This window comes from Talpa europaea (assembly GCF_964194135.1).
Source record: "Talpa europaea genome assembly, chromosome: 5".
NCBI lineage: Eukaryota > Metazoa > Chordata > Mammalia > Eulipotyphla > Talpidae > Talpa > Talpa europaea.
The window spans coordinates 50,646,797-50,673,890 of NC_140071.1; the positions used below are offsets into that span (position 1 = coordinate 50,646,797).

The following is a 27,094-nucleotide window of genomic DNA, read 5'->3' on the forward strand; positions in this document are numbered from 1 at the left end:
TCAATATGTTAATTACAAAATGTATGCTACTTATTTTGTTTTTAAGATGTAATGGCTTGGTTAAGTGTTTTAAAATCTATTCTGAAATCTAACTTACGTCACAAAATCAAGTAGCAATTAGGTAAAGCATCAGAACTGGCTCTTAAAGATTATTTACATGTTGATTATTTAGGAAATAACCAACCAAAATATAAAAAAGTGATTTTTTTACACAGTATGAAGTTATTAAAGAGATTAGACAATACAAAAAGCAATATTCTTTCCTGAATAAATGAATATCTGTGGCACTAAGATCACTTACTAATGAACTATAACATGGAACTGCCAAACATGCATTTAATTTATATTAAATACACTTTCTGTTTCCAACTTAGGTTGATCAGCAGCTTTTGTTCTGTTAGAATCCTTCAAAGAGAGAAGCTCGAACAGGAAAAAGAAGGCATATATAAAACAGTAAACACTGACCTCCTGAGGTTCCTACAACATAAAAATATTCAAGTAGAAAATCTACATCACTTAGCAGCGGCTATTGCTGTAGTTGAGCACACTAACAGCACTTTAGTGTGTAAGGAGCAGATGAATTAAGCCGTGCCTTAAGCATGCCAAGAGGCAGAAAACACTGGAATGTAACAAAGACAAACTCACAATTTCATAGACATTCAGTCAAGACTCAAAACTATTAAGACTACACCACAAGAATTAAGTTGCTTTATAGATATCCCATGATGTACTGTTTTATCAGAACAATGCTAAATCAGAGCTTACCTCAAAAGATAACTTAAATGGCTTCTGCAAATTCCTATGCTATACTATATATCTACAATATAAGGTAGAAAACAAATAATCTCGGGGTAAAAAACCACAAAGAAAAAAAAAACTCCAACCCAATCTTAGGTTGTCAGTCATATTAATTTTATTTTACTTTAAAAATGGGTTAAGTAACTACAAAATTATGGTAACATTCTTATGTTACCTCTCTGCCTAACCAAAAACCAATTTTGCGTTCCAGTTAATACAGCATTCATTGTTAATCACAGACCTGATAACTATTGAAGGTTGCATTTATATTTGTCTTGAAGTGTTTATTTAAAGGTGAATTTTGCTCTTCTTTCAATTTATGGTTCTATTATTTCAAAGTATTAAAATAGCTCCCATATTAAATTCTAAAAAGTATTTGAAAAATTATATAGAGTATCACTAGAATTTAAGGATAAAATAGCTATACTAATCAAGTTTTAAGAACCAAGCTAGGAAGCAAATTTTAAGCTCCCAGGGAAACAATGGTAAGAGAAAAGCAAAATGCTATTTATCCTTTGGATCCAACTTAAAAAAAAACAAAAAACAACTGGGCATTATAAAAAATGATTTAATTTCAGGCTCTATAGACTGAAATTTGCAAAGCCAAAGTAGAAGAAAGAAGGTGAAAGAACTTGTTAAAAAAAAAAAAAAAACCACATACACACATACATACAATAACAAAAACCTTTCTGCATGCTACCATGCATTTGAAATTTTTTTGAAACAGTAAAAATACACACACATACAGCTCAAGCTTCAGTGCAATGGCTGTATCATTCAACACCTTTAGAAGAACAGAACCATGCAGAGAGGAGCAACTGCTTATAAAAATGGTTATTCAGTATTTATTCTGCAATGCAAAGGTGACAAACCAAAATATAAAAAGGTTGTTATGGCTTAACATTTTTGTTGCAGATTAAATATGCAGCATTGAAAAATGGAAAGGTGTGGCTTCACCTCTGACCAGCAGAGTTAAAAAGAAAAATCTCTCCATTTTCCTTCATCATCATGGGATACACTGTTCAGGCAATCCAAATTAATAAAGACTTGCACTTTCATATGGACACAAGATCAAGTGTACCAGTTAGGTTTTCACATTCACAGTATATAAGAAAATACACATGGAAGGAAAGTAAAGGGTTAACTTAACAAGGATTTATTCACAGGAATACATGTAAGTAGAGAAAAATAACAGAAAAGCTAAACAAATGAAATGAAGAGGATCCAAACCAACTTTCACTCTGTAGCTTTTTACTTGCACCCTGTGTGCATATATCTAGGGCACAGAGGGCCACCAACATGCGCCAATACAGTGTAGGAACCCTGCATTACATCCATTAACTTAAACGTATCTTTAAGATCATGCTTTGAACAAAAAAAAGAAAGCTTCGAAGCCAATATGTTGAATGGGAATAAACATTGAAATATAGCAATCATGTCTTCAACTTCTACAATTGTCTTTATGTGCCAACTAACATTTACGCAGCCTCTTACAGATCTTTTACCATGTACTTTTTGAAGTTTTGATAAAATCACTAGTAGTATATAACCATGCAGAAAGCACATCACACTGACAGCACAGAGGCAAAGATTTTGCACAGGTATATCAGCTTTCCACATTGTGCAGGTTACACACAATACAATATCAATCTTATTCCTAACAGATCCTAAAAAGATATTTCAAGGCCTAGCTGTAAACTACAGTACTTTATACCTATATTCTTAATAAAAATAAAATCCACAAGTCTTAAAAAGGAATTTTAAATGCAGGGCTATATTGAATTGGTAAACTGCAACACAAACTGGCGCAACAGAGGTAAATGAATACCAATCTCACTCTATGTGATGCAAGCATGCTACTTTCCCACTAATTTAAAAGTACTTTCAATCACTATGAGCCAGAATGCATGCCTGAACCTTAAACTGCACTTTAAAAGTAACATCTTGGCCTAGAAATTAAATCTAATGAAGTACAACCATCAAATTATATCCACTACATTTAAATGTTTTAATGCAAAATTAAGATGTCAATCTTTAGTTTGATATGCCCAACCCCGTTTATTCTTCCCTCCCTGCCCACCCCACAAAGGTAAAAGGAGTGACTCATTTGGCATTTCACAGGGTGCTTCATTGTTTAAATTTGTTATGTTTTATTTCCAGCATTTTGGGGGTACCTTAAATTGTAACTTCCAAGAACCTGCTTCTATGGGTAGCAAGCTGATTTTAACTCTATTAGCTTCATTTATGTGGTTCTTCATCAGCATGCAAAACAGACCCCATCATGTGGGAAAATTCATAAAAACCTTTAAATTAAAAAAAAAAAAAAAAGCTTCTTTACTGGAAAGGAAACCTTTCTTAGGTTTCCTTTACTGTGCACTATAGAATTTTTCCTCTTTCATGTCCCTATGCATCATTTATATGGTTCTTGTTTTGGTACAATTCCCCATAATATTCCAGAATGTACTGTTTTGTGAGTAGACTGAATAGGTTATTTTTTCTTTTTTTGCTTCTTCACATCCAGTGCTGAGTTGTAATTGGAGACAGATTTCCACCCACAAAGGCTCCAGATGTTAAAACGTTTCCCAACATCGACTTAATACAGTGACGGCAACACCTCCCTCCCGCCCCTCCCAGTAGGGTTGGGATTGTACTGTATTCCCTACTGGTTTACCCTTCCCCCCTGTAAAGGGTAACATTTTCCCTGGGTGCAGAGGCTCCCTCATAGTCTCCAAGACTGAAGGACCTATAAGAAAAAAACAGAAACACTTTAACCATTGTTTCTCTTTTAAAGTCAGTGGTACACAAAATTAATCAAGTAACAACACTATTTCTACCAAAAAAAAAATAAAATAAAATACAATTTTGACAAATTGCCTAAGATCATTCCAGTCAATGATAACCATGTTTCTTCCTTTTCCTGTGGGTCTGAATTGTCATTGGCATCAGATATAAAAAGAAATGCCAAGCTGGGGTATGTGCAGAGGTGTAGTACTTTATGCACATGAAATTTGTCTTGCAGGATGCTAGCAGTCTAATTCTTTATCCTCTTTTGCATAATGGGTCCCAATGGAAACTGTTTATTTCTTACATAAAAATATGCCTCACTTTCTTCAAAACTATGAATACACAGACTTTAAGACAATCCCTTTTCTAAGTGAGAACTAAAACACTACCCTTTTTGCAATTATTTCCAGTATTAAGCACACAAAATCCAATTAATCAAAAAATTAAAGCAGCATTACTTATTTTGATTACTTGATGTTTCAGCTTAGGGGGAATTAAAAGTGTTAATACAGTATGAAGGTAACTACACTAGCAAATGTCAAAATATAAATATTAACACCTGCACTTTTTTTTTTTTTTTAAGATTTCTCATTTATTTATGCATACAAAAACTGGGCCACAGGCCAGAGGTGCAGGGGGTGAGAGGATTCACCAGAGACAGAGTGGGGAGCAGAACAGGCAGATCTACTGAAGTACACTGCTGAGGGGAGCAGCAGGTGAGACAGCAGAAGCCTGCCATGCCAGGTGGTCTGCTCCCCGACTGGGGCTCCATGCATGCTGCAATGGTTAGCAGTGGCTGAAGTAGCTTGATAGCGCTGAGACTCCAAGCCCTGCGCCACCAGTGAGGCCCAAAACCTGCCTTCTTGATGTTCCTAACGAGTACTTCTTCCAACCCTATTTTCCTAGTAACTTCCTATATAAGCTTCTTGTTTTCCTGATAAGGACTTTTGCAACTGCAGCAATTTTAATGAGAAAGACATTAAGAAATAAAGGTAGATTAATGGGAGATTGAAACTGGTATCTGATAATGGTCCTTTCCCAAAAAACTATTAACCAACTCATGTCAGACTTAGGATATCTGGAATGTTCATGTGAATTCACAGAGATTGCCTATCTGTGGAGAAGTATGGGTAATTTCTTTTTTCTTTGAAAACCAAGAGAAGGGTAAAGAAAGGGCAGGAAGAAATTCTAGCCCACTATTATCTTAGTGAAGTGAGAATTATTTCATCACTGGTCTTAGAATAGTGAGCACCACAGCTGGTAATCAATCTGAAAATGCTCATGACTTGGTTCACTATTCAATCTTCTGTCCTTAATGCTAAAAGGTATCATTCTTATCTAAAACATTCTCATGATTTAACATAAAGCAAACTGAGCATTTTCCAAAATGCCAAAATCACAGAACAGCCACAGGAACTCAAGGCCACAGTGGGAAAACCCACACAAAAGAGCCTGCAACATGTCAGAGGTCTACAACATCCTACTTTAGACAATTTGGATATTGAAATCGTTCTGTATTTAATACCTAGCTCAGAATACAAAAGCAAGCAAGAAAACAAAGCCTTCAAAATAAAGGGGAAATTTAACCTGTGTTTATCTTGGTTGCATACCATGTAAATCCCCCGAGCTCCTAGTCAAATATGTCTCAGTTCATCTTCAAAAACCTACAAAAGTGTTTACTATACTGGCCCATATTCCTTACATTTATCCATTCAACCTAGTATGTTAGGCAATGTAGTAACAGTACTTACAATGGTATACAGTATAGTGTTTAATTTTCAAGTCAAATTGTTAATCTGACTTAACAGAAAAACTCAAAAAACTCCCAAAAGCCAAGTAGACTTACCCTCCCTACACCACTCAAAATCAAAACAATCTTTCACAGCCCATTTTACAACACAGTGTTGGGTAAATGGGAGGTATACGATAAAATATGTGTTAAGAATAAATATTAAATATTCTAATCTACTGAGCCCAAACCCAGTTCCAATTTCACAATGGTCTTTCCCTAAAGCTTCCAATATGGACAGTCCTTAATATAATAGAGACTATAAATTCATACTTCAAAACTTATACCATTTTTTGAGCAAAATAAAACAAAACCAAACTTTTAGACTATAAGACCAAATAGTAATTACCAGAGGGAAGGAAAAAGGTGGGTAAATTGGGACAATGTTATGGTGAAGGACAGAAATGGATGTTGGAGGTGAACTTAACATAGTGTACAGATGTACTATTTTCAAAGATTTATGTTGTAATAAAATGTGACTCCAATAAAAACAAAACACTAACCAATTTTACCCTATCCACAGTCAATGCTAGTGACCTCATGCAGGGTAAATTTAAAAAAAGAAACAACTGAGGCACTGTTAAGTAATCTAACTTGCAGACTAACTTAGGTTTTCTTTCTATGAAGAATTCAAAGTGGAACCATGCATTTTATCTTGCAGTACTGCTGGTTCTTTGAAAAAATTCTCAAAGTTTAAAGTCCAATATAGTACAAAACTGCTTTCTCAACTTCTGTAAACATATAGCTATTATTCTATTCAGTAGTTTTAGAATGCAGTCCCTAAGTTTTTTCATCATGAAAAAGACTGAACTTCTTACAACTTACCCCTAGTAACAAACACCCCTAAATTATCCCTAATTACTTACCCCTATTTATTTTACATCACAAAACTTACCCCTAATTGTGGGACTGCAGCTTCAGAGTGCAAGATTAAACACCATAAAAAGCTGCAAGACGCTCTTTTAAGGGAAGTGGAAACTGGTCAGAGAAACGCCTCCAATTTTCATCCCCAACTTGATTTTTAAATCCATGAAGGATCTGCACAGAGTGAAAAAAATCATTCATCAATAACAAAAAAGAAAAACTCAGGTATGCATGGCTTCTAAAAATCAAGCACTATTTTATTATTCTAAATTTTTATGTTTCATGTTGGATTTTACATTTCTGTCTTACTTAAAAAGCTCTTCATCGATTATAGCAAACTTTGCTTTGAGTTTAGACTTCAGCAATTGTCCTAGTAACAAATGTATTCTGAGCAAAATTGATAATCTTCATGATACTGAGGAAAAGCAAAAACATGCCATATTCATTTTTTTAAAAAAAGATTTATTCATTCATGCATACAGGAACTGGGGTACAGGCCAGATGCGTGGGAGTGTGAGAGGATTCACCAGAGACAGAGAGGGAGGGGAACAGAACAGGCAGACTGACCGAAATACACTGCTGAGGGGAGCAGTAGGTGAGACAGGAGAGGTCTGCTATGACATGTGGGATTCTCGCTGGCCGGCAGAGATCGAACCCGCGCTGCAGAGGCTGCAGACAGCTTCGCAGTGCTTTGCTCAACCGCCTGCGCCACCAGGGGAGGCCCTGCCATATTCACTTTTTTGAAATTGAAAAAACTAAGCAGTTCATGGTTGCAATTATGTCACTATTTCTATTGGTGATTCAAACGTGTAATACCACTATACAGGTTTAATCCCAGAGGAGATCACTTAGATTTACTTTGCTCATCAGCTTATATTATACACCAACAGTCAGTCAGTCATAGTTTAAAATACTGCTATTTCGCATAGGTGGGGTAATGGGGACCACACAAATCAGTAGCATTGCTTGACAATTTTTGAAGTGCATGCCCTATCAATAAAATCATTATTGTATCTCACCAAAAGACTACACCAATTTCTTTGCAAGAACAAAGGTAACAGAGCCTACCAGTATGATTTGAAGAGTTTAAGTTTCGAATGAAACAAAAATGATTCGAACTCTCCAAATAGGATTTTAATAGTCCCAAGAGGTGTATCATAAAAACTTTTTAGTTACCTTACAGAACATGTCTCTCAGATCATCTTTTGGATTAATCCATGATGCAACAGCATCACAAAAAAATATAAAGTCCTGTAGAAAGAAACACATCTTATATTGACATATGTCAAACAGCAAAATAAATATGTAGAGTTCAGAATATTTATCACATAGAATTCTGGCTTAAAAAAACCCAAAAACCCATTTTAAAAACATAATTCCAAGGGATACTTAATTACTGTCCCTGCTATTCCATCAAGGAATTGCTAGTCATTCAGTTTATACTGAAACTCAACATCCTTTAGGCTTATACATCACAAACTAACAGTCTAGTAAATGTTTACATGCAGCAAAGGCTAAAATCAAATTAGCACCAACTAAAAATACCTTCATTATCAAAAAATTAGATTAAGTTCAAAACTTTTAGTTCTGACTGGTCAAGAAGTAATTTCAAGCCATTAAGTATATACCAAATGAGTTTAAATCAAATATTAGAATAGTTCTAAATTTTAAGACTCATTTTCAGATAGAAATTCAGTGACCAAAAACTAGAAAAATAATTTTGTAGTTACAAATTATGTAGGACTAACCTGAAAAGAACAAAAAATTCTGTGTTTAATGATTTAAAATAATCAGATTATGAATACAAGAACAAGATGACATGCTTTAATGCTTTAAATCCTGCATTACTTTTCAAATTTTGACTATACTAAAACAGTTCAACACACAACATTCAAAATAATAATGATATTCTGATGTCAATCATAAATTTTACTATCAAGTTCAGAGAACCTAATTTCAAAATTTACTAATACCAAAGTATGTGTATCAAACACATATTTAAGCAAATAACATGCCATGAGCCTAAAGTTTATGATCTATTCAAATTATGATTCCTTATGCCTTCCAAATATCAAAGCCTGATTTTTAACATGTAACCTATGATTACACATTGAATATTAGGTAATTTTGGAATTGACACTACAGAATGTGTCAATGGCTTGAAATACATCATTTTATTGCTTGGTGCTAGTTTGCCAATTTATGCTCAAAAAAAAAAAAAAAAAAAGAACCTATGGTTACAAATTCAAACATCAAAAATGAAACTTAGAACATTTTCTTTTAACCCCAGCCACATAAAGTCTATAAAAAGTCTTAACAACCCTTAAGTTGGCAGTGATTTCATGACAACCATCTAAAAATGCTAATTCACAAAAATAATAAACTACTAAGATTCTGGTAGAAAGTGCTTCTAATATGTCATATTAGAGGTAAGGTGACATGGATTTCTTAAGCAATGAAGAAACAAACTTTATGCTAGGAGCTTGTTTTGCAACTATGAATCACTCTAAAGATGGTACGGATTTATTTTTATAGTAAGTCATTAAAATTTATGAATGTGAAATTAGTTACACTTTTCACCCACCAACAATATTTTATTAACTGTTAATTCACAAGGTTTCTAAACCCGAACTGACAAGCAACACAGCAACTAATACAAGACAGGGACTAGCAAAAGATCTCAACCAAAAACGTCTTCAACATGAGCTCTGAAATGAAAGGCTATTTTCTCGTAAACCCTTCTCATGCTTTCTTTCCTCAAAATATATCTGATGAAGAATCTGGAGCACTTAACCTAGAATACCATAGCTAGCATCTTGTTGATTTCATAAACATGATGTCAACCAACAGGTCTCTGTTTTGTGTGTATCAAAATGGCAGTTGGATTCACAAGTTTGATCAGTCATTTTTGATACTGTTATCAAATAATATTTAAAATCCTAAAAAATGTTTCGATATAATATAAAAGATGGGGAAATTAAAAAGAAATACATCATAACCTCTCAAAGTTAAAGCAATTTTAACAGATAATTCATTAGTCTACTTTGTAACTTAGCTTCTAAATAATAGAAAGTATCTTATTATTTGGTCACTCTAAAGTGTAGCTATCCTACAACTCAGCAAACTGATATTCATTAATGGGAGGCATGTACAAAGTAAATAAATGAGGTCTGAATATGGATGAAATGAATCTTTGATTTAAATCAAGACAAGAATAGGACTTTATTCTCCCTATTTACTATTACTTTCGTGACAAAAAAAATTGAGAAAACAAATCATTATTATTTCAAAATTGTGATTATTTTTTGAAACTATGTAGTCTATGCAATATTTTAATAATTAAAAATATTTCCTCCTTTATGGTTTTGTTATTCGGAACATTAAAAGTTAAAAACATTCCTGTGAACACTTACTTGGATTACTCCACTGGGATTCACACTGATCATGGTACAAATCCCACGAAATGCTGAATCCTTTTCCTCATTGTCCCTTATGTTTCTCAGAGAGGTGCACCTATTGAATTATAGAAATGAGTTTAGCATTTAAGTAAAAAGCAGGTTTAATTATAATACTAATGGACAGTATTTAATGGAATAAGCACCATAGTCTAGATAATGTTTATGTTTAAAGAATTTTCAGACAGCTAGTTTTTCATACTTTCCATATGTTGAGCCCATTTAATCTAAGCATGGTAGCAACCTTGAAATTGTATTTTCTTGTTAACAGATTGCATCTATGAAATGGACAATTGGTTTTAATCTCCCACTTAAACTATTACTGAGCTTGACCCAAGAGTAAATTACCACATTAAATTTTAAAACTATATTATGACCTGTATTCCATTAAACACTACTAAAAATGACTTGAATTGAAAGATTATCAATTAAAAGAAGCAGAACATAGGATATACTGCCACAATATAAACTAGTTTACAACTTATGGTGTAGATGTTTAACTTTTATATTAACAAGCAAATAAGATTTCTATACATAACAAATTTAGACATTTATTTCTTAATGCAATCCAAGTTTTCAAATTAATTCTCAAAAAGAAAATGCAAAAACCTAAATTTATAAAATTTGCATGCATCTTTGTTTTACTGGATATTTAAATGCTTTTTATGTATAATCAAGCTTTTTAACACAGCAAGCATGTGACAATCTTATCCCATGCATCAATTAGTCGTTAGCCACAACATAAAATAAATATACATGACGATGCTACTGAAAAACCTCACAAACCTGATAGGACAAGATTAGTCACATGGTTGGTAATGATTAAGGATTGTGATTTTTGTAACCAACTGAAAATATATCTAAAAGTGAGATAGAGAAAGAAAGAGTGAAGAAAAATGAATTAAAAAAAAAGATTGAATAATACACACCAGGGTCTTATAAACTGCTGTAGCATGGGGGCCACCTCTTGAGGACAAACGTAACCAAGACGACCAATTGTTATTGCTAAGGTAACGCAATCACGGTTATACACCACCAAACGCCAACCAAGACATGAGCAAATGAGGGGGAAGGAGAAAAAATAAAGAAAAAACAACAAATAACTCAGAAACAGAAACCAACAGAATTTGTGTATGATAATAAACATAAGATTTCACCAGTGCTGTTTATTACCACCCCCTAAAATAAGGGGCAGCAACATATATGGCATACTCTTGGAAAAAGAAAAACAAAAGGAATTAAAAAAACTTTAAAGATTGAGAGAACACCAAAAACCATGATGAACTGCTTTTCTCGCTCGTGTAGAAGTATCATTCTGTTAATAAAAAGATGAGCGACTAAGTGAATGGAGTCAGAGATTCTTCATTCAAACTGAGTTGAATTTCAGAACTTTATGAATTCTATGGGCCCATCAAAATATCAGAAAATGTGAATGACCAAATTTCTGAATTGTTTACCAAAACATACTTCTCTCAGAAGTTAAAATTTCTCACTTCTCCACATTTTATAAGTGATTTCCATTACCTAGGAATTTAATCCAAATTTTGGTGAAGTTTTTGGTTAACATTTCCCAAACAAAGTATTGTCTGATATCAAAATCAACTTTCCAATTTTAGATGTTATATTATGCACTGCATGAATGGATTGGAAAATTGTTGTGCCGTATCAAACCCCATTACAAAAACCTCTGATGGTGATGATAGTAACTCAGGTAGTAATCTAGTTTCAAACCATATTTGACATAAAGGAATTAAAATAATTCTTTTGAAGTGGAATTTAATCAAACATATTCACCATCAAAATCCAGAAGTCCTTAACTAAGAACTGAAAACAAATGCAACTCAGAACTGCATTTTGCAATTCAAAGGTACATACATATAAATACATTTATACACAACGGGAAAAAAAAATACGAACAGAAAACAAACCATGAGGTGCTTTAATGGTGTTCTCTCAAAAACTTACAGGTTAACCTTTCATAAAAAAAGGGTGGGGGGGTAAAGAAAAATGTTTAAGGATTACTTGAAGCAAACTACACAGATAATACTAAAATCCAGCAGATTCATATGAAGCAAGAGAAAGAAAACCTATGTTCAAAAGACACAAACTATGCAACATTCTCATTAAACAGGCAAGTATGAACAATCCAATGAAACATGCGATAAAGCAGATGATGGTCCATTGAAAAAGTTCAGTGTAGGATATACTAATTGGAAAAATCAAATAACTGCATTCACTAAGGGATTGGCTTTATGAAATATTAAGAAATGGTTAACTAAGTTTACTATAATCTGTAAGCATTAGTCACTGATAAATATTTTAATAATTTAAAAAAATCCCCTTTGTTTTGTGCAAGGAATAAGGGAAACACTTTCTGTAGTCACTTGTGATAAATCCAATAAATTCCAAGTGTTTCTTAATCTACAAATTCAATCCATCAACTTGAAAGGCATTATTGTTTGATTTATTTAGAGTAGAATTATACCTAAAATATAGTCTTAAAAGCCAATTTGTTACCAGAACTCCAACAAATTCACCACTGATATCCCACAAGAAACTTTAATATACATTACACTCAACATTTATTTGCAGTTATGCATTCACATTTAAAAATAAATAGGAAGTTTCTTTAGGTTCCACAGTGATTTTCTACTGGCAAGTGTTCCAATCTGAATGTCATGTATAGGTACTGCATTCTACAGAGATAAAAACCTGACAAGATTTCATTAACTATTCTACGTATAGATTTTTGTACTTCCCAGCAAGAAAATCTAATTCACTTTATGATAATAACAGTACCCATACAGCCAAACAGCCATATAAACTGTTTTATAATCAAGATTTCCTTCCATACCAATAAACATATCAATTTTGATCACATTAGAATATACTTTCTATAATTAAAAAAACAGAAAGAAAATGCATTTGAAAATGAAAATGCATTCTTATTTCTAAAATCCTATTTTAATTTTTGCCCAGTATTTTGGTAAACCCTCATCAATACTGAACATTACCCGAATTATCTTAGTATAACAAAGAAAGGAATATATTTAATTGAAACCAAAATTTAGCTCTTTTATCATTATTAGCAAATTTTTAGAGGAGAGAAAGAAATCACCCTGAAATGTGTTCTATAGTATGGAAGGTACTCTTTAATATAAACATGCTCTCTATAAATGCAAAAGAGAAACAAGCCCCCTGAATAAAATTCCCATAAGGTACTGCTTAAGTTCTCAATTTGAAGGAAAGTATACAATGAAATACAAAAACACATATGCCATCGTTAACCGAATTAGTCACTATATTGCAATCTACTTTTGGTCACATTTTCATATATTAAAAAATTTCTTCCCAGCTCCCAGTTACTCTCTTTATTAATGTAAAAGTAAAATTCATATTGTTCAATAGTTAGCTGGGGTCCCTTTGAGGGAGTATTAAAACACTAGAATATATATAATTTTAAGTTTCTAAAAATTACTTAGGGAATGCAGCTACAACAGTACATATTTCGCTAGTGAGAATCCAAAACAGACATTAATAATAAACTGAGTTTCTAAAGATAGCTTTGCTTTGGTTTCTCTACGCATCTTAATGAAAATTAAAAGGCAAATAATTTTCTCTTCACCATTAACAGTTCAGTCATATGGTACCTGTATTCTCTAACAACGTCTTTGGTGTGTTGGGTCTGTTAATGATTTCTACAAGCTGGTGCAACACCATAGGAATATAAGGCTGCATCTCTATACCTAGATCATTGCCAAGAGAAAAAAAATAATTGAATGTTAAAAAAAGTAAAATATTATCTTCCTTTTATTAACCATGTCATGTTACAAGATCATTTTTTTAAGGAGCATTTGCAAAAGTATTTAAAAAATTAAATTTATACTTTTAAAGGGAAAGAAAATCTTACCCATTTGAATGGAGATTTCTCCAATTGCCCAAGTGGCATTGTTGCAGACCGAAATGAACTCTGGATTTAGGTTGGTTCCCAATATTGGCATGAAATCAGCTAGGAAAAAAAAAAATTAAACATTACATTAGTAAGTTGGTCAGTAGTACTATGTTTTGCTTTAAAGGAAATCCACCAAGTAAAACAAATCTAGGTAAGATCTACCAAGTAATATTTATCTTAAAGTGAAGGAGGCGATATTTGGCCACTGAACATTCTTTCATATGAAGCATACTAGGAAACCTAAGTTTTGGGTTATTTTAGGTATCATTATTCAAGAGTTGATCAGAATAATCTCTCATCACCAGACTAAGGAAATTCCAATTGAAAGTGAAGAAAAATACGATACAATAGAACTTTCTTCAGAGCTAGTTTTTCACACAAAATTTTAAATCAGTAATCCTGGCTTTTAAATAAGTAACTTTTATCCTAATACTTAGATTGTGGCCTCTAAATAAGCATTTTCAATTTAAAAAGATTGAAGGTTCAATATCTCATTGCAGGCTAAGAAGAGGAAATATACAAAACAAGCCTGAATCTTTTTGTCATACCAAAACAAAACAAAACTCAGGGGCAAGCCAATTTGATTAAATGCCCACTGACAACACTAGGACAACTTGAGCATCAAGAGTTCATACTGACACTCAAAAACAAACACAAACAAAAACTAAACTGAAACAAATATAGATACGTCTGGAAGATGCTGGTAATCAATTATTTTTGATAACTGGTAAGTAGAGAGAACCAACTAATCATCCTGCCTCTCCTATTTAATTTGTATCTCAGGGCAACAGATTTTTGATATGGAAATGTCTCTTTATGTTTCCTCACATGAACTAGATTAAGAATTAAAATACTATCATTTTTATTAAATGAAGAATTATCATTTTTTAAACTATCATTTTTTAAACCCCTACTTAGTGGCTTTAAGTCAGTGATTCTTGATCTCACCAATACTGACAATTTGGGCCAGGGTGGGGGGTGGGGCTGGGAGAAAGATGATGTCTCATGCATTGTAGTAATGTTTAGCAATAAATATCCTGTCTCTCCATAGCAGATAACAGCAACACACTCCCAGTGTTAAAGAAAATGTCTCCAGATATTAGAAAATGTTCCTTGTGTGTTAGTGTGTGTGTGTCTCCCTGTGTGTGTAAATGGCCCCACTTTCCATTGGGTATCACAGATTTAGAAAATCACCATCATGATTGGTAAAAATTTTAAAAAGCCAACCAGACACTGTGTACCTCCTGACGAAGGTATATCTGGGTGTGTAAGGTCTTAAGAACTGAAATCCTTTCATACTAGTTTAAAACTTTTAACTAAATTGGTTAAGTATTTAAAGAAGCTTTTCATGAAATAAAAATTCATTATACTTTCATTTAGAGTAGTTATACTTAAATTTGACTGACTTATTTTAACACATCATAATTAATGTCATTACTCAAAATTTAGGATAGTTATTCAAAAGCACAACTGGGAACTGGAAGAAGGTACTTGAAAGGTACAAGCTTCCAGTACAAGTTCTGTGAACTTAATGTATGATATGATGACTATAGTTAAGAAGAATACTGAATTGCGTATTTAAAAAGCTAAGAGAGCAGATCTTAAAAGTTCTTATCACAAGGAAATAAATCTTTGAAACTATGCAGTAAAGACTGTTAAATTAAGCTTATTGTGAAAATCATTTTGCAATATGTAAAAACCTTGAATATTATCCATTATATGTCAATTGTACTTCAATGAAACTAGGAGAAGTAGGAAGGCTCAAAGCATAACTATCAAATGAAAAAGTCATTTAAGTCAATGTTATAAACCAAGGTTAATTAAATAATGTACTATAAACAATTATTGCCCAAAATGTGGGTACAGAAAATAAAGGAGGTGACTTGGTATAGGAGGGGGAAAAAAAAACAAACCAGAACCCAAACTCAAAATAAAAAAAGACAAATAGAGGAAAAATAACCAAAAAGCATTTAATCCATGAATTGATAGAAATTCAGGTTACATTATTCAAGGAAGTCCTTATCTGTACAAAAGGCCAAAACACATTTTATGCTATTAAAATAGAAACCAATCATTATTTAAAAGTAAATCACCCCAAAAGTTACCTATGATAACTGAGAAATTATGCTTATTTATTATGAGAAAACATTATCACTTTTGGATACCTATACCAAAATAAGGAGTGGTTAATTCAAAACTTAGGAACAGGCACAAAGTACCAAGGTTTCACAGGTTTACATGTCCTTTACTAATACTTGTCCAACTTCCATTCAGTCAAAGGAGTGCCTAACTAGCTACTGAAATGATGCCAAGCTCTAGAAATTAAGCAACAGACACTCCCATCCTGCTTGCTGCAATAAGAGCTGCTTTAATGCAGTAAAATGCACATTTACAAGTGTTGGACTCTATGAAAGTCCAGTTTACCAGTAAAACACAACTGATGTAAAAAAGTTAAAAAATCAGATCATAGCAGAGGAAAAATGTTCATACCTATACAAGGCTTAACATGCTGAAAGCACGCTTTTGTCAGGTCACCTAACAGGGCAAAGGAACTCTGTCGAACTTCTGGCATTTTATCCTATAAGAAATAATAAGTAATTAATCCCAACTTGACAGGAGAAACAGGTTTCATCTCCTTTTAATTTAACAAAGCTCACCTGCATGCACTGATACATTAGTGTTAGAATGTTACTTCGGGCTACTAGCTGTTCAATGTTGCCTCCAAGTCCTTCAGCCAGGCCACTGAGTAAATCAAGGGCCACAATCATAAAATCTTTATCTGGAGCCTCATATTGATCTGGTTGAGCATTGTTCAGCTGAAATCAGACACAAAGTTTAAACAACTTAATTTGACTTAATTACTGAAAAAACTTGTATAAACTACGCCTATCCTTAGAAAATGATGTCAAGAAGAGATAATTTTTTTGAATACCATGGCTTGTGCAAGTGTCTTCTGTACTAAGTTCACACAACGCTGATACACAGGTTCACAGTATGGAAGGAAGCCAGACTGCAGGGCTGTGGCAACTGAAGATAGGCACTAGAAAAAATAAAGCATGTGTGTAAAATTCTGGAATATTTAAAATTATAAGGTCCTAATCATTTATGAATCAGCACTACATGTCTATAGCAGCAGGTTCATTTTTTCAAACCTCTCATTTGGATGTCTCTAATTGCTATTTTTGGTTAGCCAGTCAAAGGGAGATTTTTTTCAGGTTTTTTTTTTTTAAAGTTTCTATAATATCAGGTATTATCCTTCAAAAACAGATTAAGTACTATATACTCCTATTTTTCTCTCAATTACATTTATTTATCCTCGCATTCTGGTTAATGATGAGTGAACTTTAATGGGTACATTGTTTTACTGGGTCCAGAATTAACCATTACTCTGGTCACAGAAGTTTTTACTTTCTTGGCTAAGGACAATCCATGGCAGAAGGGGTGATCCTTGAAATGACAAGGAGAACAAGAATGACAAGGACTAAACTGGCTCTAAAAAACAATTCACTGGTTTAAGTTACATTTGATTGTTAATTGAGTATCATACAAAAAGTTATTTTTGGTTAAAAAAAAAATTAAGTACACACGGAAAAATGTTAAACAGGACAGAAAAAGGATGTTAAGTCCCTCCTTACTACTATGAAAACCAATACTATTTTACATATAGATGAGTATGTATATATGTACATTTATTTACACACACACAAAATAGACAACATAATTTAAACTATTATGGTATAGCTATATAATCTATGAAGAAATATGATTAAAAGAGCTATACATGCTGATAAAAAAAGCCATAATTAACTAAATAGAGCTGGTTAGAAAACATGTAAAATCCTTTGTCTACTCAAAAAAAGTATGACATGTCTATTACATTATCTCTGTATAACAGTATTTAATATACATGTGCCATAATTAAAGTAACGAGAAATCACATTTATTCAACACTTATACCCATTTTTTTTTTTTATTTGTTTGTTTGTTTTGTTTATACATGCACTGGGTACAGTCAGAAGCACGGGAGGGTGAGAGAATTCACCAGAGCCAGAGCGGGGAGCAGAGCAGGCAGAAGGACCGAAGTACACTGCTGAGGGGAGCAGCGGGCGGCAGGAGAGGTCTGCGCGCCATGTGGGACCCTCCTCTGGTGGCCGGGGAGCAGCCGGGGATCGAACCGGCGCCGCAGATGCTGCGGGCAGCTTCGCAACCCAGCGCTCAACCGCTGCGCCACCAGGGAGGCCCCCACTTATACCCATTTTTGATTTGTAAATTTGTTATCAATGAAGCACACAATTAGATTAACTACACATTGGAGCTCAGCATACCTCAAGTAAGGGAAAGAGATCTTTATCTTCATCCTTTAACATGTTCCACTTCTGGATTAGCGGAGGCATTAACATCTGAATATATTCCTATTTACAAAGATGAAAAAACAAAACTCCATGATTACATGCAAAAAAGTCCATTCTGAGTATGAAAATTAAAATTCATTTGAATTGTGTAAGTTATTACAGAACACATTAAGTTATTACAGAATACATTTTTAAGACTCATTTCCTGCTCTACGTACCATCTTAAAATTTCTTTTTGTCTATTTTATACACTCTTATTCTATTTTAAAATCATCTTATATCCTTTCTTAGGTAAAATGTATACCATTTTATAAAAATTACCTGACCATCAGGGATGATTTTTTGTTTGTTTGTTTTTAAAGATGTATTTATTTATGCATACAAGAACTGGGGAACAGGCTGGGGTGGGGTTGGGGTGAAATGATTCACCAGAGACAGAATGGGGAATAGAACAGGCAGACTGACTGAAACACACTGCTGAGGGGAGCAGCGGGCGAGACAGGAGAGATCTGCTGTGTCATGTGGGTCACCTCCCTGGCTGGGGATCAAACTCATGCTGCAATAGCTGCAGACTGCTTCAGAGTGCTGATGCTTTACCTCTTGTGCCACCAGGGAGGCCCCAATAATCAGGGATGATTTTTGTACATTTCACTCTCTAGTGACTGAAATTTTCAGTCCCAGGTTTTATGATAGGTGATGTGGTTTTGTAGTATATATGTTATGAATGATGGGTAAATTTATATATGTGTTAGTATAAAGATTCATAATCATTAAGTGTCCTTGAAACTAAAGAATCTGTAAAACCGAGTAAACAAAGACCGTAATAGTGTGAACAAGGAGTATAGTCTGAAGAGTCTGATTTAAGACATTCATAACTATCCCTAAGAACCCCCAACTCTGCAACATAATCAACTCATACCAAAGCAAACCCACAAACATTGTGTCCTGCACCACACATTAAAGTTTTAATTTATAAACAATTTCTTACAGCAACTATAAACAGGAAATCTATTCTTCAGCAGGGAATTTTGAGTGCTATTAAAATTCTAGTATTACTTAAGTCCTTTTAAAACAAATCCAGTTTCATTTTCCTCTTCAACTATGAACACTGCTAGAGACAGTGTTTGGTTACTCAGGCATACTTTATACTACTATTTAGCATTTTTAATCTATTATCCCAATTTCTATTTGTTAGTATATTCCCCATACCTGGTGAGAAAACAAAGATGTCTAGATGTGTACTCTGAAACTTCAGTGTTTATTAAGTGGCAGATACAAGAAATACCCAAAATTAAGTAAAAAGTAGAAATCCATAGTGTAAAGCTGTTATCACTTTAAAGTCATTCTATGAAATGTTTGTGAATTCATGTAGAATTTTGCTGTAATTTCCATACTATGCACATAATAAAAAAACCCAATTGTTAAAAAATGATTTATTTATTCATGCATATAAGAATCGGGGTACAGGCCAGATGCGCGGGAGGGTGAGCGGATTCACCAGAGACAGAGCGGGGAGCAGAACAGGCAGACTGACTGAAATATATTGCTGAGGGGAGCAGTGGGCAAGACAGGAGAGGTCTGCCACGCCAGGTGGGACTCTTGCCAGCCGGCCAGGATTGAACCCACCCTGCAGAGGCCACGGACAGCCTCACAGCGCTGCGCTCAGCTGCCTGTTGCACCACGGGAGGCCCCCCAAAAAACAATTTAAAAGGTAAACACACTTGTTGCCTTTGTAGGATCTGTATTTTTAATGTAGCAAACACTAAACCTTCACATCTCCCAAAATATTTTGATTTCCCTACATAGGTTAACATATTGGCTATAAATACTTTACCACAGATACTTACTGGTTTGTTTAAATGATGTCCTACTGAATCTGCTAATGTTCCTATGGCATCATAAAGAATGAGCAGGTTCTTATGCTGGTATTTACTAAACGCGAAAACCAACGTATCAAGTATATAAGCAAGGTAAGGAACAAGTTCTGTACAAGCCTCCTCTTCTAAGGTAGCAAAGGCACTATAATTACCAAAAAAAAAAAAAAAAAAAAAAAAAGAATATTACGGTTGTACAAAACAGTTCATCATAAAGATAGAAACTAAGTCTTTCAGTTCACAAAATATCTATTTCACTTTCATGCCTATCTCCTTACCTTATTCATATTATTTCTCTCCCATTTATCATCACTTATTTCAAAGAGCCTATCACGAGCATCTGTTTAATTACAATGGCAAAACTTGCAACTAAAATGTTTTTGTATTTATTGATTCTACAAAGGTACTTGGTGTTTAATATATTTTTAGTCACCAAGTACTAAGAATATAGCAATGAACAATGTACCCATTCGCAGGAAGATTACATTCTAGTGGTTGTCCCATATTAACGAAATCAAAATTACTGTTAACTCCAATTTACACCCTGCCCCTTCAATCTATTACAAAGGCCACAAAATAAAAAGGACTTTCAATGCTTAGTGTAGAACAACACAGTATGATGTTTCTCAGGAGATAGGAGGGGGCACAACGAAGAGATGTAGATCAAAGGAAAACAAATTTTCAGTTAAACTAAGAATAACTTCTGAGGATCTAATGTACAGCACTGTGACTAGAGTTGTTAACAGGATATCATATACTTGAAAATTACTGAGAGTAGATCAGATCCTAAGCATTCTCCCCTCACACAAAAACCCAAGTTGTCTGTGAGGTGACAGATGTATTAATTGTCTTGATCTTAGAAATTATACCACTATTTATATGTGTATCAAAACATCACCCTGTACATTTTAAATATATGCAATTGTATTTGTAAACAATTCCTCTCATTAAAGTGATTAACAATGTGTCTCTAAACCCTACACTATAAAGTGGAGCACATTTGCTATTATAAACCTGCCTTATGAAATAATTTAGTTTACCTACTAGCAGAAATGTGTAAGAAAGGAAAAAACTTCAGGCTCAGTGAAATTAATTTATACTTAAATGTCTCTTGACTCACAAGTGTATCTAGTCCTTTATTTCTAAGATTAGGGTTTTACTGTCTTCTGTTCTACCTATTCAGGAATTCCTAAAATGAGAGGCTAGTCATTTGTTAATAAAAGTCCTTTTCATTAGCATTACCTATGTCATTCACAGCATTTATCATAAATTTTATAGCTGTTTAGTATTCCCTAACAGCCTCCAATGTTCAAGATAGGACTACTAAAGCCCAGTAATTAGTATATGTCTAATAAAATTAGCGCTAAAAATAACCTTACCAGATGAATAATCTACAGGGAACCAAATATAACCTGTATCCTCCCCAGATTTTACCAAAAAAAAAAAAAAAAAAAAAAAAAAAAAAAAATTAGTGCTACAGCATAGTCTCCTATTCAACTTTCACCTCATTAAGAATCAGAATCTTCCAGATAATTCTGCTTCAGATCTAGTAAAGTTCCACTCCTTTTATATTTACTTTCTACTTTTTCAACAACTAATTGTTCCTATTAACGAAGTCAATGGTAAAAGCAACTGTCCTTAAAAAAGTAAGAACTATAAACATAAGTAGCAGGATTTTTAGGAACATAAAAATGTTCACAAATAGTATTAATAGTAGAATAAAAATGCTAGTCTGATGCAAAAACAGATCTAAACCGACAGCAGTTACTGGAGTAGACTCACAAAGTGACAGATAGGTCTCTGTGAGACTTTCTTTAGAATTAGGTAATTGATTTGAATTTGCTCAAGAACATAATCTTTGCCATCATCACTCCTGATGTCTGTGGGAATCAGGGTGAAAGCTATCTACTGTTATGATAGCCACTGACTTGAGGAAAAAAAAGACAAAGCAAAGACTGACATCTAGTTAGAAGCACACTTGGATTTATAAAATCAAGTGAAGGCTAAAGATAATATCAAATTAAGCTACAGATATCAAAAACCCCACTATTAATTTTATACCAATATTCCATAAGTACAATTAGCAATCAACTTCTTATTGAAATACCCCTTTTTCTCACAATAAACATTTTGTTATTTGTCAAACCTGCAGGCAGCTTCTTGTACTCTCTTGTTGCTATCCAGGATACGCTTTAGCAATTCTGTCATTAATGGCTTCAGGTACGTGTCTGGGGGCTGGCTGACTACCCAGTGTGCATAGCGGCTAAGAGTCCAGCATGTTATGGAACGCACAAGAGCCTTTTTATCAGAGAGGCACTGAATAAGGTGAGGAATGAGCTCAGGCAGATATGGAATCATGCCTTGCATGCAACCTAGAAAAAAAAGCAAGTCTTTCAGAAAGTGCTAAAATTTGGTTACAACAAGACTATTCCAGTTGAATACTAAACTGAAACATACATCCATGCAAAAGATTCAGATCACCTCTACTGCAATATATTATAATAATCTCTTTCAAATTATAAAAATGAGTAGCTGAAATGGAAACAAGGTATTCCAAACTATCTTCCATTTGGGCTAGGAACTCATTTTAATTCTGCAACACAAATTCTGGATTTCTGAAGTGCCTGTAAAATGCTTCAATTTGCAGCAGATAGGTCTTTACAGAATAACCTTTTAAGAGGACGCTGTTGCTCCAGACATGTTTCTTATACTTGTATACGGAACAAAATGTTTTTCCTAATAATGGGATGTTTCTGTCATCAGTGTCCTCTCGTTTGAAAATTATGTGGCTGGGTTTAGAAACCTATAACTCTCTTACCCACCCCCTCTCTTTTTTTTTTTTTTTTAAAGATTTTTATTTATGTATATATACAAGTACTGGGGTGTAGGTGAGAGGTGCAGTGGGTGAGAGGATTCACTAGAGACAGAGAGGGGAGCAGATCTACTGAAATACACTGCTAAAGGGAGCAGTGGGTGAGACAAGAGAGGTCTGCGGCAACATGTGGGTTAGCTCCCTGTCCATGGATTGAACTTATGCCACAGTGACTGGCAGTAGCTTGATAGCACAGAGACTTTAATCCCTGCACCACCAGGGACCCTGGAAACCTATACCTCTTTTAATAAACAAAGTAAAAACTTAATGGTTCAAAGAAAAACTTATTCTAAGATGGTTTTTGGATTCGAGTATCCTTTTAAAGATTAATGTGGATCAAAGTCTTGTTCATCCCCACATTCACAACATAAGAGAACAAAGAATTACAGTCACATGTTGTTTAATGATGTGGGTTTTTTTTTTTTTAAAGATTTATTTTTATACAAGAACCAGATGCAGGCCAGAAGTGCAGGAGGGTGAGAGGATTCACCAGAGACAGAGCGGGGAACAGAACAGGCAGACTGATGAAATACACTGCTGAGGGGAGTAGCAGGCGAGACAGGAGGTGCCTGCCTCGTCACATGGGATTCTTGCCAGGCAGCCGGGATCAAACCCACACTGCAGAGGCTGCAGACAGCTTCACAGTGCGGCGCTCAATCACCTGCGCCACCAGGGAGGCCATGTTGTTTAATGATGTTTCAGTCAACAATGGACTAAATATAGGATGCTGGTCCCAGAAGTCTATACCATATAATCTAGGTATGTTGTAGGCTATATACCATTTGGGTTTGTGTATTATGCTCTATGAAGTTCATACAACAACAAAATCAACTAATGACACTTTTTCAGAAAGTATCTCCACTGTTAAAACAATGCATGTGAATTCAAGACTGAATAGTTTGTGTGTATATACTAAGAATTCCTTAAAGCAACCTATCACATTAGCACCCATTAAGAACTTTACATTTCAAATTTGATTTAGACCTACCTTCAGCAATTGCTCCTAAAACCAAGATGCCTGATTCTTTAACAACCCATTCATGATGAAAAAGCAATTCTTTCAAAAGGGGCAAAATATGTGGTAAAAGCTCATCACGATACACATTTGCAAGAACATCAAGGGCAGCAGCAGAACATTTTCCTAAGGAAATATTTAATACAAAATTATTGTATCAACCTTCATTATCATTTAGTTATAGATTTATATAAATGAACATGTGTGTTACACACGAAACAATTCACTCATATCGCCAATTTCACTGTTGGTAGGATAGTAAAATGGTACAGTTAATATAGAATGTAGGCATGGAGTCATCAAAAAATTAAAAATAGAAATTCCTACAATCTAATTACCTGACTTCTAGGTATTTACCCAAATTATGTAAAAACACCAATTTGAAGAGCTATACGCGTCTTCAAATATGCATTTTCAAATTGCATTATTTATAACAGCTAAGAGTTGGAAACAACCTAAGTTCTTAATATCAGACAAGTGGATAAAGATATGGCATGTATATATACATACACCAAAGGTGAAATTCTGATATTTGCAACAACATGGACGCACCTAAAGGGCATTAAGCCTAGTGAGATAGGTCAAAAGGAGAAAGACAAACACCTTATGATTTCATTTACATGTAAGCCTATACAGAAACAAATACATACTTTTGGACTTTAAGACCAAATAGTGGTTATCAGAAGAGGAAAAAGGGTAGTGTAAATTAGGGAAAAAGGATCATTGTGATTTTTTGATGCACACCTAAAACTAAATGATGTTATGTTAGAGTTAAGTTAAATAGGAGTCTGTCAACATGGAAAAAAAAAAATCTGTTAACAATACTTGATAACCAAGAATGAGTAAACTAATTATAATTTATACGTGACTGCTACACTAGAATTGTATATGAAGAAAAATTAAAGCAAATACTTTTCTACTCATTTACTGGTTCTATGTATGTACACCTCAGCAAAATAAGTGTCTTATTTATACTTAACATTCCTACTGGTAGATGATTCAGAATCAAGTATGTAATGATTTAGCTGGAGGTAGGGCAAATAAACTGCAACAAAAGTCACCAGTGCATGAAGCATAAAATATAGTGGGGTAAAACATTCTTTACAAAGGAACTATTAAAAACCATGAGACTACTATGCCAGGTTTCATTTAATGTAATAATTTAGAAAAGAACAATTGAAAAGAACAAAAATACAAGTAAGTAAAATTTTCCCAGTGTGAATTATGGTTAATTACCCAAAAAAAAGGTGGTGGTGGGGGACGACTTACTCTGGCTGAGTAGTAACACCTTATTCATCAATAAACATTTTAGTTATACTGAATACTACTATATGGTAGATCAGTACCAGCTATGGTAACCTGGGGCTAGTTGCTCTTTTTTTAGTTTCCTCACCATTCTAATAAGGCTATTGGAAAGAACAAATGTGATATGCATGAAAAGTCTTTGGCCTACCATAAATAACTGCTGTAGAAAACTAAATGGGCCACAAAGAATTAGCACTGTTTAACCCACTGAATTTCAGAGTCCAGGAAGATAATTCATACCTTTAACTACCTACTTCATCAGTTACTAGAAACCCCAATACTGAATAACACCAGTGGTTCGCAGTTGGGGGTATTTTGTTCCCTACGAGTTAACTGGCAACATCAAGACACTGTTGGTTGAAACAACTGTGTGTATATGTGGGTGTTACTGGCCATTTACTGAGTATAGAGGTGAGAGATGCTGCTGCTTAACATCCTACAACGGACCAAACAGATCCCGTAACAAAGAACTGTGGGGCCCAAAATGACAGTAGTGTTGGACTGAGAAACCTTGAAGTAAAAGCAGTGGGACTTTAAAGATCAGTAAGCAAGCACCAACAAAAAACCAGGTGTCTAGCTTCCTCCCCCTGACTTACTTAAGAGTGTGGCTCAATATGCCTGCTCAGGAGATGATATGCATTTTTAGCTAAGGTTGGGAAAAATCTAGATTTAATTAAAAACTTATTTTGCAAGCCTGAATATGACAAAGCAATTTCTATTTTGAATCATACATGATAACTAGTCAATTCTCATGCAAATTATCACCAAAAATAATAATGTTAGGAAAACAAGAAAAGCGTGTGGCCAGTGTTCCTAATTAATAATATATCAAACAAAACAGTCTTAAGGAATGGTAGTTTAAGGCAGGAAGTCTTTTTAAGAAATATAAGGATAGGTCTGTCTGGAAAACGCAAACCAAAACCACAGTAATATACCACCTCAATTTCATTAGAATGTCTATAATGAACGACAGGTAACTAGTGTTGGCAAGCATGTGGAGAAACTGGAGCCCTAAGACTTAACTGGTGCGAAGGTAAATAGTAGAGCCACTCTGGGGAAAAGGCTGGTAGTTCTTCAAAGAATTAAAGAGAGATTAAATAGAGATTTCCACATGACCCAGTAATTCACTCCTGGGTATATATATCCAAGAGAAGTGAAAACGTTAAGTCCACTCATAAACTTTATCTAAGTATTTGTATCATCACTATTTACAATAACCAAAGGGGAAACAACAAAAGGTCCATCAAGTGATGAATAGACAAATAAGACAACGTATTCTGCTATTTTGCAACAAAGGGAATAAAATACCAATACACACCTCAACATAGATAAATCCTGAATATATGCTAAGTGAAAGAAGTCAATCACAAAGGACCATATATTGTACCATTTCATTTCTGGGAAATGTTCCAAATAGGCAAATCCGTAACAGAATATAGATAGCAGCTGGAAGAGGACTAGCAGAAAATGGGGAGTGACTAATGGGTCATTTCTTTTTGGGGTGCTGAAAATTGTTCTAAAGTTTATTGTGCTGATGGTCGTAGAACTCTGTGAATATACGAAAAACCAGCGAATTATTTTAATGGGTGAATTATATGGTATCTCAATAGTGTTAACAAAACAAGCAACTGTGCTTTTCCCTTTCTGAACTTACTTAGATTCCAGTCAGAAATTGTATCATCATCATCAATTTCATCATCATCATCATCTTCCTCTTCAATTCCATCTTCATCATGCTGCTGAGCCACTGTCCTTGAGCGATGAAAACGTGGCCTTATATCCTGTTCACTATCAGGAATTGTTTCATCTTCTTCAACATCACCCTAGTTTTTTTTTTTAGAAAAAAGAAATTTTGGTGACATTCATTTTTTAATAACATGTACACGAATAACAGAACCAGAATAGCCAGAGATGGGGTCATGCACAGGATTTTGAAGTGTACTTCACCTCTTCATTAAGAACCACTCCCAGTACAGAAAATAGTTCTTTGTGGGAAGGGGAGAGCAGACTATCATAAACATCTGTTAGGTATCA

At 34.1% G+C, this 27,094-nt stretch overlaps 1 protein-coding gene across 4 annotated transcripts in view; it reads right to left on the reverse strand.

The window, feature by feature from the left end:
- Positions 1-6,301: 6,301 nt before the first annotated feature.
- Positions 6,302-27,094, reverse strand: part of TNPO1 (transportin 1) — a gene marked incomplete at both ends in the record, with an annotated part of 49,093 nt that continues 28,300 nt past the window's right edge. For 2 of the 4 annotated variants that reach the window (XM_084233990.1, XM_084233992.1), the window contains 14 exons: positions 6,302-6,409; positions 7,412-7,486; positions 9,649-9,748; positions 10,620-10,695; positions 13,341-13,436; positions 13,601-13,699; positions 16,133-16,220; positions 16,300-16,458; positions 16,575-16,682; positions 17,968-18,054; positions 19,842-20,013; positions 22,015-22,240; positions 23,729-23,881; positions 26,715-26,883. In XM_084233990.1, coding sequence (XP_084090116.1) covers positions 6,302-6,409; positions 7,412-7,486; positions 9,649-9,748; positions 10,620-10,695; positions 13,341-13,436; positions 13,601-13,699; positions 16,133-16,220; positions 16,300-16,458; positions 16,575-16,682; positions 17,968-18,054; positions 19,842-20,013; positions 22,015-22,240; positions 23,729-23,881; positions 26,715-26,883 — 1,716 coding nt within the window. The remainder of the gene's footprint in view (positions 6,410-7,411; positions 7,487-9,648; positions 9,749-10,619; positions 10,696-13,340; positions 13,437-13,600; positions 13,700-16,132; positions 16,221-16,299; positions 16,459-16,574; positions 16,683-17,967; positions 18,055-19,841; positions 20,014-22,014; positions 22,241-23,728; positions 23,882-26,714; positions 26,884-27,094) is intronic. The other 2 variants (XM_084233991.1, XM_084233989.1) reach the window with 2 other exon arrangements.